This window comes from Pteropus alecto, unplaced genomic scaffold (genome assembly GCF_000325575.1).
Source record: "Pteropus alecto unplaced genomic scaffold, ASM32557v1 scaffold50, whole genome shotgun sequence".
In the NCBI taxonomy this organism is placed as follows: domain Eukaryota; kingdom Metazoa; phylum Chordata; class Mammalia; order Chiroptera; family Pteropodidae; genus Pteropus; species Pteropus alecto.
This window is the reverse complement of record NW_006431918.1, coordinates 12,259,099-12,278,543: the sequence shown is the minus strand read 5'-3', so window position 1 is coordinate 12,278,543 and position 19,445 is coordinate 12,259,099. Positions and strand designations below refer to the sequence as shown.

Sequence of the window (19,445 nt, the reverse complement as noted above, 5' to 3'; positions counted from 1 at the left end):
AAGTAATAAATGAGAAAATCCTTGCGTTCATTAAAATAATTTTTTTAAAAGCTATATGAATTAACAATCATTTAAAAAACATTTTTAAATGTTTAAAAAACATTTTAAAGGATTGTTAATTAAGTCATCTCTTTGTATTTTGCATATATTCTCCACATCTTTTTAATCAAATTCATATATTGGTCTAAATAACACAAAATCATTTTCCTTACAAGGTACTTTTTCTATATAACATTTTGAATAAACAACAAAATCACATAGCTCAAAACATAAAAAGCATATATATAATATACAATAAAAAGTATCCCTCTCACCCATGTCCATGTTGTTTGTCCTTCCAGATATTGTGCATTCATAAGCAAATTTTTATATATCAATTTATATATATTAATGGGACTTGTAAATTCAGTTATTTTTGAGAGTACTTTTTTTTTCTTGAGGTTATATTTGCATATTTCCAGCAGCTATGAACCTTTGTTATTTAGTGACAGCGCCCTCTTGTGCATAAAACTGAACCTGCAAGGCAAATCCTTACAAAAAGTGGAATAAATGTAGATGAGTATTCTTTCATGGAAATACAATTGCAAAAGTTCTTTGAAGTCATGTGGTCTGTCGCCACACCTTTAATTATTTGGATGTGACCAGCCCCCAAATATTAGCCCTTTTCTTTAAGTTCTCAAAGAAGGTGTCGCCACACTTGTCTCATTGATCTCATACATGCTTGGTGCTTTTCTGTCTCCAAAGAATTCTTACATCCATATTTCGTTTGATCAGAACAGGAGTTATTGTCTTTCTTTTCTATTTACATATAATTCACATACCATACAATTTCCCCACTTAAAGTGTACAACTCAATGGTTTTTAGTATCAACTCAATGGTTTTTAGCGACTATTATCACAACATATTTTAGAATATTTTCATCACCCCAAAAAGAAATCCTGTACTCATTAGCAGTCATTACTGATAACCCCAACTCTACTCCCAGCCCTAGGCAACCACTCATCTACTTTCGTTTCTATAGATTTACCTTTTCTAGACATTAAATATAAAGGGAATCATACATCATGTGGTCTTTTGTAACCTTCTTCTCTCACTTAGTTTAATATGTACAAAGTTCATTCATGCTGTAGCTTTTATCAGCACTTCATTCCTTTTTATAGCAGAATAATATTTCATTGTAGGGATGTGCCACATTTTAATTGTCAGTTGATGGACATTTGGATCATTTCTACCCTTTGACTATCATGGATGTTGCTATAAACATGCAATCATTTTCCTTTCACAGTTGTAAAGACAAAAGCCTTCTGAGCTGAAATGATAAAGACTTAGAATAGGAGGAAGGAATTGTTCTCAGGACTGCACTTTGCCCAACACCAACACCACTCCAGCCACAGTAGCAGCCACTGCACCTGATGGCTCCTCATATCCCCAGTCACCCCAAACTTAACCTAAAATCCTGTCATCTATCATCTTCACTTCTCTAAATCCAAAAGGATCATCCCATTAGCTCACAGTCTCCCCTTTCCCCCGCCTTTCCCTTTCCCAAGACTTTCCTCTGACTCTCTGAAAAACTTCATCTCAACTTTACACCCAATTTGCTTTGATGCAATGTGGCCTCCCCTGAGGGTACCATCTCCCCAACTCTTTCAAGTGAAACTATTTCCTGTCACACCCCAGGCCCTTCCTCTTTAACACTGCTTCAGACAAGTTCTTCCTCATCATCCCCAAACCCTAGCCATCTGGGAGCATCATATACCACCCTTCTTGTCACTATATTCTAGTGACTCCTAGTCACTCCTTCTCATTCAGTGGTCACTTCCTCTCGCTCTCCCATGGCTCACCGTCTTCCCCTCTTCTCCACTGGGGAGTTTTAAGTTATGAATTTAATTTCCTAAGTAGTCGTAGCGCTATTCAAATTATCTATTTTATATTTTCTGAGTTATGGTAGCGTGTGTGGTCTATTTCATTTTTGTCAAATTGTTGTTTGTAGTATTCCCTTATCCTTTCAGTGTTTTCAAGGTCTGCACTGATAGGTCCTGTTTCATTGCTATACTGGTTATTTGTGTCTTCTTTCTTTGTCAGTTTTCTCAGAAGTTTGTCCGTTTTGCCATTTCAAATAGCAGTTCTTGCTTTCATTTTACTTTTTCTATGTTTTTCTGTTTTCAATTTCGTTGATCTCTGCTCTTACCTTAATTCCTTCTTTCTGCTTATTTTGGGTTTATTTTGTTCTTTTCCTGGGTTTCTAAGATGGAAGCTTGGATTGGAGACTCTTCCCCCTCCCCCCACCTTTTAAATATAAGCACTCAGTGCTACAATTTCCTTCTCAATACAGAGTTAGAGTTAGCCGTGTTCCATATATTTTGATATATTGTATTTTCATTGAATTCAGTGTACTCTTTGTCTTGAGACCTCCTCTTTGACCCATTCATTATTTAAAAGTGTGTCCTTAGTTTGGAGACATTCCTTGCAACTTTTGGTTAGTAATTTCTAGCTTGATTCCACTGTGGCTGAAGGCCCCACACACTGTGTGATTTCAATTCTTTTAAATTTGTTGAGGTTTGTTTCATGGTCTATCTTGGTATATTTTTGGTGGATTCTTTAAAAGAGTATCCTATTGTTTTGTGGAGTGTTCTGTAAACGCCAATTAGAATCTGTTGGTCGTTGGTAGTGTTGAGTTCTTCTATATCCTTGCTGGTTTTCTACCTAGTTGTTCTATCAATTACTGAGAAATGTTGTAGTTTTCACCTATAATTGTGGATTTTTTTTTTCTCATTTCAGTCTGTAAGTTTTTGCTTCACATATTTTGCTCTGTTGTTTGGTGCCTACACATTTTGAATTATGTTTTCTTGGTGAATTGACATAATGTTCCTCTTTGTCATTTTCTTTGCTTTGAAGTATACTTTATCTGATAATGATATAGCCACTCCTGCTTTCTTCTGAATAACATTTGAGGTATATCTTTTCCACCTTCTTAATTTCAAACATTTTGAACGAAGGCACTCTGAGGCTGGGATAACACACGGCTATGCCCTGTTTCATTGCATTTCCCTTGATTGCTCTCTACAGATACTGCATTTTTAACAAACTGAGGGTTTGTGGCAACCCTGTGTCGAGCAAGTCTATTGGTGCCATTTTTCTAACAGTATTTGCTCACTTCGTGTCTCTGTGTCACATTTTGGTAATTCTCACAATATTTCAAACTTTTTCATTATTATATTTGTTATGGTAAATAAACTTAGCTCGTAAAGCAGCAGCAGGATTTGAGAGGATTGACTACAATTTTGGAAGTTTAACTGTGAGTAAAATGCTATCAAACAGCATTGCATGTGACAGAGAACTCATTAGAGAAAGGAAGACTCAGTTGATAAGGCAAACTTCATTGTTGTCTTATTTTAAGATATTGCCAGAGCCATCCAACCTTCAGCAACCACCACTTTCATCAGTCAGCGGCCATCGACATCGAGGTAAGACCCTCCACAAGCAAAAAGATTGTAACTTGCTGAAGGCTCAGAAGATGGTTAGCATTATTTTAGCAATAAAAATTTTTAATTAAGGTATGTACATTATTTTTAGATATAATGCCATTTATTGCACACTTAATAGACTACAGTATAGTGTAAATATAACTTTAATGTGCACAGGGAAACTCAAAAAGTCACGTGACTCACTTTATTGTGGTATTCACTTTATTGCGGTCATCTGGAACTGAATCCACGCTACCTCCAAGGTATACCTGTAATAATAAAAAAGTGAGAAAACTGATTTCAAATAGTTACATAACTTATCTGCATTTGCGCAGGTACTCAGTTCTGGAGCCTGCTCTGTAAACTAGGCTTGCCTAACTCCCCAGCCTACTCTCTTACTATATTAATCCTATATTATGATATCGATTCCAGAACTAGCTGTCAGTTTTAGCTTATTAGTCTTTGAAGAAAAGCAGGTTTTGTGATTTGGCCACCATGTAAGTACTATGTCTGCCTAGCTCAACTAATTCCCTATAGCTCAGTTTCCAGGCATTCAGTCTTTTCCGTAGCCCCTCTCCACTTCCTCTCTGCTCTAGGCCATGCTCCAAATCTGTTTCTCTGTCCCTGATATTAGTTTAGTGAATTCAAACATGTCTCCTCTTCCTCCTTTCTTCTAGTATTTTTCCTCAATAATTTTCCCCATTAAGAGTCTTATACAGCTTTTATAAGAGAAACTCACAGTAAAAATGCACATGTTAAAAGACAATTGCCATTTTGGAGGCAATTTTATTTATTGTTTTTCTTGCTATTTATTGCTTTCTTTATATACTACTCATACTTAAGAATTTTGCGCTTATATACTTAAGTATAACTTTAAGGATTCCAAACTAGGACGCAAGAGATCTACATATCATTGTAAAACAGAGTAAAGAAACATTCTGAACACAAATAAATGCTATATTCTTTCTACTTAACAATGTGCATATTAAATATTTATTCGACAAGTATTTATTGAATGTCTATGTATCAGATACCATCTACACACTACTTTTTTATCCTTCCGCACAATCTTTTTCTGGGTGAAAGTACATTTTTTAATATTAAAAATAAAACTCTCAATAACATACAAATTCATTTAAAAATATATGTAACAAGCAAAAAAGAATTAGGAAATATACACCAGTAACAATCACTTTCAATACTTTTATGAATATTCTCCCAAACTTTTATCCATCTTTTTGAACTATTAAAATTCCTTTCAGTTAACACTACATAATGAACATCGTTCTACATTAATAGTTTTTCATTTTGTGGGTGTCAATAATTTTAAAATCATACTTTCCATGTTGGATTCAGCCTGTTCCTAGATTTCTGTAATTATAATGCGAAGACTATGATGATCATCACTTAAGTATTTATCTTTTCATATTCTTTATGCCCTCAGAAATAGCATTTCTAATGGGATGGAAGACAGCCCATTAATTTAAAATTACCTCAATTAAAAATTATCATTTGATTAAAAATTTTTTAGGCTATGTATTCAAAGGAGATCCTTTTTGTTTGAAATTCTACATAATCAACTGGTTAGCTCAAACCTTAACTCTCGAAAAGTGTGCCTCCTGTTTAACAGTGATAGAATACTGAACATGGGAATACAAAGATTAATAAAAACCTGTGCAGGGCTGATAATTTACTGTAGTATGCAGATCTGTAATCACATTAAATACAATATACTTCAATGCTGTAGTAGATGGATGCTCAAGGCTAAGTCCGTGTTGAAGAAAGCCTAAGATTATGCAACTAACTGGGGCTGATTATCTGTTAACACTTTAAGGGGAATGTACATTTTAACATTTGATGATTAAGGAAGATACAACCTACAGCCTCTCTTCCTTATATATCATTCATTTTTCTCACTTTACATGGTAGCGTGCACACAATTTTTAGCATATAAATTCAGAGGCAATATCTTCTAACTCTGTACGGTATTTAGAAATTATTGCTATAACTAACATGTGAATTTTTTTTTTTAAATCACACTGATGGGCACTTCTACTTTGATAACAAAAAACTGAGACGTCACTCGAAATAACCATAACGTCGTCAACGCTGTGGCGTCACGCCTGTTCAGAGGCGGTAGAAGTGTTAAGGCTACCACAGTCCTCCAAATTTCAGTAGGCGGCGCAAAACCTGGGCAAGTTTTCAGCGAACGACGCCCACCCCGGCCAGGCCAAGAAGACACCGCGGCTGAAGACAGAGCCGTTACGAACGCGTATGAGATTGAGCTCGCGTCGTGCCACGGGCGCCGAAGCCCAAACTTAAGGGTCTAAGCTCTCCATCAAGACGCCGCGCACTCCTCGCCATAGAGCCCGCGGGACATCCTGAGGGGGCGTGGCTTAGGCTAAGGCGTGGAGAATGCGCATGCGCACTCGGAACCTTGTCAATTAGCCAACTATCAATCTCGCGAGGGTTGAAAGTCGGTGGCGTAGGTAGTTGTCCTGGATGCTGGCGAGGTAGAGGCTGTCGACCAGAGGTAGACGAGGCGGCGAAGCTATTTCCTCGCGTCGGTCTTCCTTTCGGTTTCTTTTCCCCTTCCCCTGACCCTCCGCCCTCCAGTAAATCAGCCCGCCTTTCCTGACCTCGGTGACCCGGCTGGCCCCGCCCACTCGTCGACGTGATTCCCGCCGTGAGGTAAGCACCGGTCGAACCCGAGCCCCGCGGAAGAGGAGGACGTCGAGAGGGGGAGGTTGCTGGGCCCGGTCCAGGCTCGTCGCACATCCGCTGCGCAGGGGGCATTGGGGGGCCCTCTTGTTAGTCCATCAGCTCATTGCGACGTAGCCACCCAGGCCTAGGCCTCATCCCTGCCGCGCCTGGCCTCCGGCAGCTGCGGGTGACGCAGACGGAACATGTCGTCCGCGGCCGAGCCTCCGCCACCCCCGCCTCCCGAGAGCGCGCCTTCCAAGCCCGCAGCCTCGGCCGCCAGCAGCGGGAGCAACAACAACAAAGGCGGCCCCGAGGGCATCGCGGCCCAGGCGGCCCCCTCTGCGGCGGGCGCTGTTCCCGCGGACTCCGAGATGGAGGTAAGGGTGGCTTTTGGCACGGAGAGGGGGCGCAGTGGGGAGAAGGAGCTGCCTCCCCCGCCTGCATATCAGTGATGGGACGCAGAGCCGTACTTCACCTCTCAAACTGGCCGCAGGCCCCTTGGACCTGGAAGGATGTTCTCATTCTTGTGTCCTGTGCTTTAGCGTGCCCAGGCTGACTATGGGTTTCTGGCACTTAACATTTTTAGCGAATCTTGCCAGATCTTTGAGCGCTCTTAATAAACAGATGTTCTTGATTACTGAGGCCGAGAGAAACCTACCCGATTTTTTTCCTAGACTCCCATAATTCCCTCTTCTCTCTCTGAATCAAGGTTGTAGTTTCCACTAAACTTAAGAGAAAGGCGTGGGAGATGCCCCCTAGGAGTGAGAGACAGACGATCGGGTGGAGAAAGCATTTAAAGCAGAGCGTCCTAGGACTTGGTCCCCCTTCTCCTCATCCCGGTCCTTGCGGGGGCGGTGTCTGGTCTGTGCAGAAAACAATGGCGAGAGCTGGATGGCCGAGTGCGCAGTGGGGATAAACGGGGCGCAGCTGCTCGAGTGAAGGGAGAGGAGGCCCCTCCCAGGCACTGTTCCATAGGGAAGGAAGCAGCAGCTGTCTTGGACCCCCATATAATTTGGAGGAGGGGGATGGATGGGTTGCTGAATGAATTAGTAAGTCAGGGGTGGTTGGTTGGCTTTCAGTCCAGCGCAGTTCCTCTTTTGGGGCCTTGGCCTTTTTCTGAAAATTGGTACCGCTCGACGCCGAGCCTGCCTTTGGTGCCGGGGTTGGTCAGGGGGTGGTGACAGTACTAGGGAGTTAGAAAGATTGGGGAGCTGCCAGGTGGGTCTCTTGGGCGTGCTCTAAGGTTTTGCGATGTATGGGAAGGAAGTGATTGCTTGCTGCTTCTAAATTTTATTCCTGGCCTTAGATCTGTTTTGAGATATTTTATAGTCGCAGCCCAGCGATTTCTGGAATTTTTTTTTCATTCTCGGATAGACAGAGTCAAGACACTGCTTTAGAAAATGAACCTTAATGCGGAGTTAACACAATAAGGAAATGGTAGCGCAGTTTACCAGTGAAGCATTTGGCGCAGTAGTTCTGTTTGGTCACCAAAGGTCTGATCTAGGGTGAAGTAACACTATGTTGTTATAGTGTTTTTTAAAGAACCGTAAGTGGCGAGGAAGGTTTTAGTGGAATACAGCATTGATATTCTGTAGTTCTCAGTAATTTGAGATTTGTTTCGAATTCCTACCTATTGTTACATGGTTTTTTTCCTTAAGGTTTTAAATGGTTCTTTTGGATTACCAGAGAACTTTAACTTGGATTCGTGCTCCATGGTTTAAGGGAGTTTGAAATCTGTTACACTGAAATTGTGTCTAAATGTGCAGCAAAGTGATGTTTTCAGTTTTTCATTAGCTTCTCAAAAGGGTCTGTCATTCAAATTTAGTAGTAACAGCCAATGTCTTGTTAGCGATCCTATTTAAATATCAGAAAGCAGAGTAAAGCCTAACTAAATATTTTGGCCTTCAGTTGCTATTTTTAAATTTTAGTTTAAGTATGAATATCGATGTGATAACAAGTACCATATGAAATCAGTGATATTTTTATTTGCCAGCTGAGGAAATTGAGTGTTCTGGCTCCAAAACTGACCCTTTTCCAATATATCTTGCCCTGTCATAATCTTCCAAAAAAGATGGTTAACAAATTTATTGAAGACTTAGTTATTTTTACATTTTCAGTATAGGACTGTCAGTAACTTCATCAGTCGCTTGTCACTGACTAGTTTTAGTTTTTATTTTCACATAGCATGATTTTTTTGTGTCTTTTAAAATAAATGTACCTTTAGTCTTTTTAATTTTTCTTAACTGCAGTCAGAAATCATTGAGGTTTACTGGTTAAAAACTAGGTTTGAGCATACATGCATAATAGTATCTGACAATTTGTTTTACAGTTGGAAAAAAATATTAATGCTGTTTGCTTGTTTGAAAGTAGAATTTAAGGTAGCTTTTTCCAAAATCAGGAAATACATGAAACCATGCATTCATGATTTTTTCTGACAGAGCTCACCTTCCCAGAAATATTAGCCAACTTTCCATACGTATTCAGTTAATTTTTCCTTTTTGCTTAGTACTTATAGGTCAGGGAGCAGTCTTGTTTTCTTTGTGGTTGTTAATGATCTTTTTGGCAATGTGGATGGAGCCTGGCTTCATCCTCATCTCTCACTATTGATCAGTCTGATAGGTACAGTATATGCCAGTAGACTACTGATAGATAAGCATGCTCTATAACAATAATTGTATGAACTCAGGTCCTGGAGTCTTTTTTTTTTTAACTGTGAAAGAAACAATGACTGATTTTGGAAAGCACACTTCATTTTTTTTTTTTTTTTTTTAAGGCGTATTTGATTTTCATGGTATTATACTACCATTTGGTGAAGTATGCTAGGTAGGTGACTTTTGTCAGTTTTACTTGTGGAGGCCAGAGATTTGTGATGATTTTAAGGTTACACAGTTGCCTAAAGGTCTTAGCAGTGAAGCCAGACTTGAATTTAGATGATTTGACATCTTAATTCTAGTACTATACCAGCTCCTCCTTCTAACTTTTTAATCACTGATAGCTTTATTATAGTATTACCAAACACAGATTTGTATATCCTTAATGAAAATTATGTTTTTACTAACTGTTCTTATGTTGTTTTTTTAAATGGATGATTGGACCGTTGTAGTGTAGAAGTTACTGCTGTTTGCTTGCATGTGTGTGTTTTGTGGTATTTTTAATGTCCGGGTACATAAATTTGCAAGAATGGCACATTGTTACTAATTTAGGAATGATTGTGTTCAACTTAGGCTACTTGATAATTTTTTTGTAATATTCCAGAAGGTGGAAATCAGGGTGACTAATAATAATATTTTCCAGGTATATATTTGTGTAGTGGCACAGTAAATACTGCAGTTTTATGATTAAAAGGGAACATTTTATTCACATTTTATACTATTTGATTTCATAGTTTTCATTGATTAGAAAAAGAAACAAATTGAAAGTAATTGTTTTAGGATGATAATCTTTAGGTAGATAATCTTAGTTTTAATCTTGGCAGTAGCCATACAGTTCACATATTTGGGTTAAATAGGGTCTATCATTTTGGTATTTCATTTCATCAAAGTTTCCTATGAGGTTAGATGATAGCCATTTAAATATCTAGGAAGTTTGGGATGAGAATATATTGGAATGTGTTTTGGGCAGAAATCTGTCAAATTATGGTGTGTTGACTATTTCTGAAGAACAATCCATGATGTTTCCCTTTTACCAGGAAGTATTTGATGATGCATCTCCTGGAAAGCAAAAAGAAATCCAAGAACCAGATCCTACCTATGAAGAAAAAATGGTATGTTCTGGGTATATGAATAGAGTCTATAATGATAACTTTTTGTTAGATGATCAAATGTACCAAACTTCTATGTTTAATTTTTATAATTGAGGCACAGATATCCAATAGAAATATGTGTAACATGGGATACTATACCTTTTATATATTATTTGGCTATGACAAGCAAATACAGAAGTATTGAATTCACATAATTCACATAGCGTTATGTAATGTTATGGATTATGTTAATATCTCCTTTGTTTCAAGATCTAGCATTAGTGAGATGAATTAAAGACTAGAGAAGTAGTTGCTCACAATGTGCTTATTCTGCATGTCTAACATGTATACTCCTGGTTACAAAGAAAGAAACATATGCTCCTTGCCCATAGCATTCTTACAGTATGCATGGGATTTTTACAAAAGAGAACATAATGTTATACTTGAATCCTTAAAGATCCAACTCACATTTCATATCTTCAAGGAAACTTTTTTGTACCATGCCTTAACTTGTACTTAAAAAGAGCTTTAAATTTAAATTCAGATTCAGTAATAATAACAGCTAACAGTGAGCGCTTACTGTGTACCAAGCCCTGTTGTAAGTGCTTTATATGGATTAAACTCATTTTGAAATTTTAAAAAGTTGAAAAAATATGTGTTAAATAACAGCACCACCACACAGCACAATATGGCATGCTCCTTAAAGGGTAGGAACGCTATCTTAATCTTTTTGTCTTCAGCTTTCAGACCAATATTTGACACATAGTAGACTTTAACAAACATGTTTTTTTGAAACTTACTTTCTCCTTGTCCTTTGACATTCTCTGCAAGATTATTAAATATTTTAGAATTTCATAATAGCTTCAGAATACTAAAACTCCCCATAATACTTATTTTATGTACACTTATATAGTGTGCATAATACATATAACTATGTAAAATGAAAATGATTTATTATATATGATTTCTAGTACATTTTATATGTGTATCTATAACTGTCCCATCTCCTTTATCTGCTGTCAAACTTATTTAAAGAAAAACATATTCGCCAGCTCTTCTTTTTCATTCATTCCTTTAACCCTTCACAATTTTGGTTCTGCTGTAAACACTGCTAGCGAGTCTAATCACCAGTTCTGTGGCTTAATTTTAGTTTCATTCTCCTTGATCTCACTTGAGTTTGACATTGTTGACCACTCTTGAAAAATTTTTACTTGCCTTGAAAGACCCCCTTTTTCTTGAGGAAATCCTCTTTACTTGATTATTCCCTTGTCCTTCGTTATTTTCTGCATATTCTGAGACATTTTGATCCTTATTGGTTTATATCTGCTGTCTTCAAACTGAATACTTCTGAATATTTATCTATAACCCAGATGCTTCCAACTATTATATTTTCATTTGCTTTTTGGACGTTTAAGTCCCTTTGTACCTCTGTTTAGTAATATCCAAAACTGAATTCATTATCTCCCACATATCTACTTAGTGTCATCTCAATGAATGAAAGTTCCTCTTAAGATATACGCAAGCTGTCTACAGTACCTCATAAGTTTTAGTAGTCTTGCAAGTTTATTAATCTCATAAATATTTCTCTTATCTTTTCCCCATCATCCTACTTTAGTATTCTTCTATTGTGCATGAATTATTTTGTTGATTTCTTTTATTTGCCTCCTTTCTTCTGATCTGGACTCTTCCAGAAATCTCCATATTTTTGCACAGTAATATTTATGACATAAATCTGATTATATATTGGAGGTTTTCAGAGGTTTTCTTTTTTTTTAAACAGTGCTTTTCATACTCATGGTGGCCTTATTGCAAATCTTTCCTCATTTTTTTCAAGTTTTTCAATCTCCTGGTTTTATTTCTTTTTTCAGCAACATGATCTTCACTTAACAGTTTTCTTCTAAGCAAGACCCCCTATCATCTGCTAGTTCCTTTATAGGTGAATCTCGAAACCTATCCCACTCTTCGTTCTTCAGCCCAGGATGCTGAGTACTATTTGAGAAAATGAAATAATTGTGCTGATTGTACCTGAATAAATTTGTTAGTTTTTACTCTCTTTCAATATTTATTACTCAGCAATCCCTCTTAGCCATTCTAAAACTTTACTACTCTGATTTAAACTTTCTCTTCCATTTCTGCCAGCACCCTCCTTTTCAGTCTTCCTCCACAAAGAATTGCAGGCCTGTCTTCACTTTATTTTCTCTCTATTTCCAAGCATACATGGCCTTTGCTGTCCTATGTCATTTCCTCCTGCCCCAGAGAAAGCAACTTGTCCAACCAAGGCTGTTGATTTTTTTAATTCATTTCTTTCAGGTTCCTGATCTTATTGTTTCTGCTCTTTAGAATCTGTTTTTCTCCCTTCACCTGTTTTCTTCAATACTTCAAGACATTTTTATTGTAACTATCTCATTCTCTCAAGCAACAAGATCTTCGCCTGTTTTTCCCCTTAACCTTTGCTGCAATACTACTCTGAAAGTTTATTCTGTAAATGTTCTGAATTCCTTGGTTCTTTGCAACTACTTTGGAACCCTACCAATACTTGAAAGAATGAGAAGTGGGAGAGAATTTTTAAATCATTCACTCTTGTGTAGAATACCTAGTGAAATTTATACTTAATTTCTTAAGACAGTAGTTCTCAAACTTGACCATATGGAAGATACTATAAGGATCCTTGGATATTTTTGATCTGATGGGTCATCAGTCACACTTTGAAAAAATATTACCTCAAGACATCTAGAGCCATTAAAGGTTTTTGAGCATTAGAGAGGTGTGCTAATAAGATCTGAGAAGAGGGACCCCTCCCGTTTTTTTGTAGAAACATCACTTCTGTTAGGATTGTCTGATTATCTTGGTTAAAATTTCAGTGCCACTCTCACTTCCCATCTTCCTTCTCTTGCTTTATTTTACCTTTGAGCATTGATCGCCTTCTGACATCTTACATAATTTACTTATTATGTTTATTTTTAATATTGTACTGTAATGAAAACTTCATAGAGTGCCTTTTCTGATAAACACAAAAGTATTTGTGAATTGAACAGCTATTTGAGAAGATAATGTTGTGAGAGAAGTGAAGAATACTTATTGAATGATTTGAATAATGTAAAATAGCTGTTATCTTAAAAGTCTAGACTCTGACCTATCTGCATTTATTTCCAGAGTATATTTATCTTGATCCCAAACAATTCCAATAACCGAGTAGTCTTTTTTCGGCCCCAACGTCTAGTTGCATGTTCTTGGCTTTTTTTTTCGTATATGAATTAGGAAATGTAACTTACACGTACATACACACATACATACACATGTATGCATCTTAGTTTAATACATTAAAATAGTTTATAATATGCAAAAACAGACAACTGTAACTGATCTGTAGCTCATTACTGGGGAGAACCATGCTAACAGCCTGTTAATGGCGTACGTTGGGCTGCTTCCATGAGTCACTTTTGACCTAATGAAATAATGTTACCATGTGCCTTCTTAATAGCAAATTGGTCTTCAGTTTTTATATTGGTGTGATTTTTTAAAATGGTGTTTTTCTTTAAAAATACATAGCTTTTTGTATCAGTGTGATGTTTGGATACCTCTGGTATTTGTTTTACTAGATAAAATGTCTAATTCTAAAGCTGACGTTTTAAACATTTATAGGCAGAGAGGTTGAATAACTGGTTTCTCTGTTTGTTGAGCTCTTGTCTTATTTCTTCTTTTTTAAACCAAACTACTAGTGTGTCTGTAAAAAGTCTGTTTTGTAAAGGCTTTAGATTTCCTTGTTTATTTTTATGAAAAAACTTGATCTCAGGGATCTTAAATTTTAGTTCAAATTCTTAAATTCTCTTGGTGTGATTATAAGACTAAACATTGAAGGTGATAGATGTTAGATATGAAAGGAAGAAATATTGTTAAGAACTGCATTGAGTTAATGAATAGTTCATAAACTTCATAGATGTTTTTCGAGCCTGATACCTTTTTAAAATTTGACACAACCTAACAATGACCAATGCATTTTCCCCCATTTCTCAATTTGCTTGTATTGTGCATGTCTTTTTTGTATATATATTTTTTCAACTCTATTATAAAGTATAATTTATACACAACAATTTTAAGTTTGTAATTTAATGAGCTTTGGCACATACATGCAGTTATTTAACCACCATTACCACCACAGTTATGACATAGAACAGTTCCATCATCCCCAAAAAGTTTGCTCCTGCCCTTTGCCACTTCAGATCTGCTTTCTATCACTAGTAGAATTTCATATAAGTAGAATCATACAGTATGTAGTCTTTTTGTGATTGGCTTCTTTTATGTAGCGTAATGCTTCTGAAACATCTAAATTGTTGCACGTATCAATAGTTTGTTCCTTTTTACTCCTGCGTTCAGTTGTATGGAGGCATATTAAAACTTTGATTTCTGTAGTTATATCAACATTCTGATAAAATGGGTCTTAAAATTTTTTGCAGCAAACTGATCGAGCAAATAGATTTGAGTATTTATTGAAGCAGACAGAGCTTTTTGCACATTTCATCCAGCCAGCTGCTCAGAAGACTCCAACCTCACCTTTGAAGATGAAACCAGGGCGCCCACGAATAAAAAAGGATGAGAAACAGAACTTGCTATCAGTTGGCGAGTGAGTAATAGTTTATACTTCATAGTTGAACCAAATTTAGTTTTCATAATCTTTATTAGAATCATAAAATTATTTCATTAAAAAAATTTTTTTTAGTGTTATTATTTATTTGACCCAGTTGGTTTGGGCAGGATGTAGTCATACAGGTATAAGTAAATAAAAATATGCTTAATGTTCCCATCTTCTATAGCATTTTATAGTTTGTGGACTGCAACAACTATATTGAGTAGGGAATTCAGCTGTCGGGCCATTCTTTTGAGAGGAAACAAATGCAGAGGTTGAGTGGCCTTGTTAACATTACATAGAAGTAATTAGAATAATACAAGCTTGAATTTAGCCCTGGCTTGAGGTCTGCTCCAGTCTCCCACAGTACATACTTGCATTGAGGGTGTTAACATTTATCTTAAGTCCATGCTACTGAGTGGAATGTGGCGCTGATTTATGACACAGCAATTTGTTTAAATTTTTGTTTGTTACTTAGTTGTCTTTATGTAAATTGAAGTGTTAAGTTGTATGTCACCTTTAAGTGGTTGTTCAGAATGTGTAAAATAACTCTTAAATGTTGAATTTATAAATTCTTTTTTAGAATTTTTGTGCTAGTTGGGTAACTAAGTTGTTTAATTAGTAATAATAGATTTAGGGCAATCTCATGACAAATGAAATGTGATCAGTAATGAAAATACTCAAGGTTGTCAAAAAAATTACACTGTTATCAACGATGTTAAATTTACTACAAGTATGATCTCTGTCTCAAAGGGCTTATAAGCATAATGCCAATTTTATTTGGGTATTCCACTCATTCCGTATATCTTTTTCCTTATCCATTGTATGTTACCAAGGTACTATTGCTTTAATACTTAAGAAACTTCTTAAGAGAGACTTTTGCACTTCAGATATATTTAAATTGTTTCAGTCTTGAGAAGTTTGTGCAGCTTTTTAAATGGCATAAGTATCATCCTCTGGAAATGTGAACTATTATAGGGGGTATTGTAATGAGTAGTCAGTATAGAATGTCATGAAAAACACTTCTGTCGAGATCCTATAAGATGAAAAAGGTATTCTGTAGTAAATATAAATTGTTCAGCTTGATCTCCTTATTAGTGTTACTGCAGAAAAGAAGTCTTGGAATGGATTTCTTCTTTACCTTTGCTGGGAATGAAGCTATAAATTAAATTTAAAGGTCTCAAGAGTGGCATAATCTGCTAATTTATTATTAAATTTTCTAATTTAGATGAAAACATTTATTGAAAGTATAAAGGCATAAAATTGGATGCCTCAGAATTGGGGGGTTAAATAGTTTTACTAACCTGAACCCTGTAGAGATTAAGAAATCTGGCAGTATTAAAACTTAAGAAAATTAGTGTTTAAGGAGATGTATCTGGCTCTCTTGGCATATAGAGTCTGGGCTTATGTATTTAAAAAACTTTGAGTAATTCTGATGAATCTCTGGTTAAGAGTCATTGCTTAAGCTCCTAAGTGTCTGTTCTGTATATTCTGCAGCTTTTGGTGAAAATTATAGTTTTAAAAAAGTGATTTCTGGAACTTTTTTTTCCCCAGCAAAAATACTTAAAAAGTTAACTTTGAAATACAAATTATGAGATTTTTCTGGCTATGTATTTCCTTGAAAATATCATATTTGAAGTTATCAGGTTCTAGTTAATTTAAGGTACTATTCTAAATATGTTTTAGAAAACCATCTAAAACATTTCAGGTTTAAATATACTAATAATATCTACTCTTTACTTTTTTAGTTTTAGAGTCCTGTTAAAAATTACCATTGTGAGGTTCTACTTAGCCAACTTGATTATTACTTCAAAATAGTAGCAGGTGGTTAAAGTTAAAGCCAAAACTCATCACTTGATTTTATTTTAACCTTGACAGCTACCGACACCGTAGAACAGAGCAAGAGGAGGATGAAGAACTGTTAACAGAAAGCTCCAAAGCAACCAACGTTTGCACTCGATTTGAAGACTCTCCATCATGTATGTTGTACATACTTACTTGACTTTTAGAAAAACCCCCTTTCGAGATATCCTTTGGTTATTGTTTTAGATTTGTCTTGGTTATAACTTATAAAGGAAATTTTTAATAATCTTTTGAAATTTATTGATTATAAAATAAACTGCAGATTTTTTAATGGAAATTATGGTATATTAGAGATAGTGGTGCTATATTTCAAAGGGATATAAAATGCCATTGTGTTTATTGTCTGAATTTATAGGTAAAACTAGGAATAGTTTTTTCCTTATATTTGCCCCAGATAAGAAAACCAATGTGTAAAAAAAGGCACTTTGTGAAAACTTTTGCTTATTCATCTCCTGATTTTATATCGATTTTCTTTAATTTTTTTTTCTGAAATGTATTTTTTACTGATGTTTTTCCAAAAGAAAATATAGGTAACCAGGTTTAAGTTTTACCTATATATAGTCTTGATTATTTGGTGGCACAGGAATTTTCATTTGTCTTTACTGAAGCCTACTATTTTTTTGCCCTGACCTTTTTCCTCTTTCTCACTTGGTAACTAGTTTGTGTGATCATAAACTAGTTAGTTTATGATCTCAGTGGTTGTGAGAAAAAAAATTATGAAGGTCAATGCAGGACATGCTATTAGGATTTGTTATTTAATTATCTTTAGTGACTTACAAAATTCCCATTCTTACACCTAGTAAAGAAAGTAAAGTCAGAGTAAACATGTGTAGCCCCAAGTTAAGCCTCTGAGTATCAGATGAAAGGTACAGCCTACCTGTGTTTCTTGTCTTTAAAATGTACATGTGTTTTTTCTTTTGTTCTTAGATGTAAAATGGGGTAAATTAAGAGATTATCAGGTCCGAGGATTAAATTGGCTCATTTCTTTATATGAGAATGGCATCAATGGTATCCTTGCAGATGAAATGGTATGTGTTTGTAGTTGTTTAAAAGGTCATATTTCGTAATTTAAAATATTTTATACCATTAAATTTGTAAAAGTTTAGACGAGATAACATATACTTTTGTTGATTACAATCTAGAACTGTTAACAAACTAATTGTCAAACTGGCATAAGGAGCTATACTTTAGCTTCATAAGCGAGATCTGTATTTCAATTCTAAGGAATTATCTGTAAAAGCAATACATTTAAAAAATATATTTGCAGAAACATGCTTTTGGTTGACTTTTATAATATAATGATTTGGTTATTCTCATTTCTATAAAAAACAGGAGAGATCATTGACTTTAATTTATCATAATATTTATTATATTTTTTCTAGGATGTTAGTTTGTACAGTTGTCTCAGAAGATGTTTTAATCTCTTGTTTTATACTTAACAAGTTACGTAGTAAATGTTGAAAAATGTTTCCATATAGCTCTAGTGTTAAAACACTTAATTGCTTGGAGAAAGTATGGAATGGAGTCAGAAGAAATGGATTTCAAATCTAGCTCTGCTGGGTGACCTTGGAAAAGTCATTTAAAGTTCTGGGCCTTATGGGGGTTGGTAAGATTGTACCTCCTTCATAAACTTGTAAGATTAAATGACATAGTACTCATAAACTTGACACATATCAAGTTCTTGCCATTTGTTAGCTGTTAGAAACAGCTTTTCTTTCAAGTGTTCCTGTATATGACAGGAAGTATAAATATGGAAGTCTGCTTTATATTTGTTTTTCATTGTTTTGTGGTTATTCCGAAATCTTTCAGGGCCTGGGAAAGACTCTTCAAACAATTTCTCTTCTTGGGTACATGAAACACTATAGAAACATTCCTGGTCCTCATATGGTTTTGGTTCCTAAGTCTACATTACACAACTGGATGAGTGAATTCAAGAGATGGGTACCAACACTTAGATCTGTTTGTTTGATAGGAGATAAAGAACAAAGAGTAAGTGTCTAGTATTTTTGGTATTAAAGTAATTTGAATTTAGGTTTGGTGGTGTGGGCATAGCTCAAGGAGGAATAAAAGAACAGGAGTCCTATAATAAACTTGGTCTTTACAAATATTAATTTACAAATGTAATGTTATCTTGGTAGTTACCAATCATACTAGGGAAGAGGAGTTGTAGACTGTAGAGAGCTATAGTAGTTTCTCTGCTTTTGGGAGTGGCTATATATAAAGTCAGAGGCTGTGTTCTCATTCTACAAGCATTTTCTTGTTTTTAAAAGAAGTCACATGTGCGAGGTGGTTGGTAATTTAAGGAGCCAGATTTTTAGATCGATGTATGTAATGATAATAGTCACAGAACAGTTTTTAACCCATTTCAAAAAAAAATACAGCTCACTACCAGGATTAATTTAATTTTACATAAACACGTTCCTTGAGGCTGAAGCAAATCTGACTGGTTTTCAATGTGTCAATAAAATATAAAACCTGTTCTTGGAGTTATTTCTAAACAACTTATTTCTAATTCTAATGTAACAGAAACATACATAAATTGGATTCATCAAATGAATTTTTGGCTAACAACTGTTAGCATTGTTAATATGTGTAGGAATGTTACATTTTCTGATATTTGACATTTTCATTGATCAAGAATTACTATATTTTGTAAATGGAAATAACCACTACTGAAAACAATGCTAAAAATAGAATGATGTCATTTATTTACAAAGACTTGATATACTAGAGTGATGTGAAAATAATAAAAGCGAGATATTTCATGGCAAACTTTGGGAGTAAGGTTAGGACTATAATCTGTGAGTTATCTCGCAGTAAACACTGCAGCCACAAGCAGAATTCTGCCAGCAAGTATTCTTGAGGCAAATGGGAAATGGGTTCAAAATGAATTCATTCATAGTAATTTGGTAAGTTGGTATGATAACTATCGAAATAAAATGTTCATCAATTGACATATCTTTTTAGAAGAAGAAGTGGAAAAGAATATTAAGAATATAAAGCTCAGATTTAAAAATTTACTCAAACTATATTGAAATATGTGCTTAA

The 19,445-nt window shown here is 35.4% G+C and overlaps 1 protein-coding gene across 1 annotated transcript in view; it reads left to right on the top strand.

Annotated features, from left to right (window-relative positions):
• The first annotated feature begins 6,180 nt into the window (after window positions 1-6,180).
• SMARCA5 (SWI/SNF related, matrix associated, actin dependent regulator of chromatin, subfamily a, member 5) overlaps window positions 6,181-19,445 on the top strand; it is a 35,731-nt gene continuing 22,466 nt past the window's right edge. The window contains exons 1-6 of the mRNA XM_006906294.3: window positions 6,181-6,545; window positions 9,857-9,931; window positions 14,365-14,531; window positions 16,413-16,513; window positions 17,325-17,425; window positions 18,207-18,386. Coding sequence (XP_006906356.1) covers window positions 6,372-6,545; window positions 9,857-9,931; window positions 14,365-14,531; window positions 16,413-16,513; window positions 17,325-17,425; window positions 18,207-18,386 — 798 coding nt within the window. The 5' untranslated portion in view covers window positions 6,181-6,371. The remainder of the gene's footprint in view (window positions 6,546-9,856; window positions 9,932-14,364; window positions 14,532-16,412; window positions 16,514-17,324; window positions 17,426-18,206; window positions 18,387-19,445) is intronic.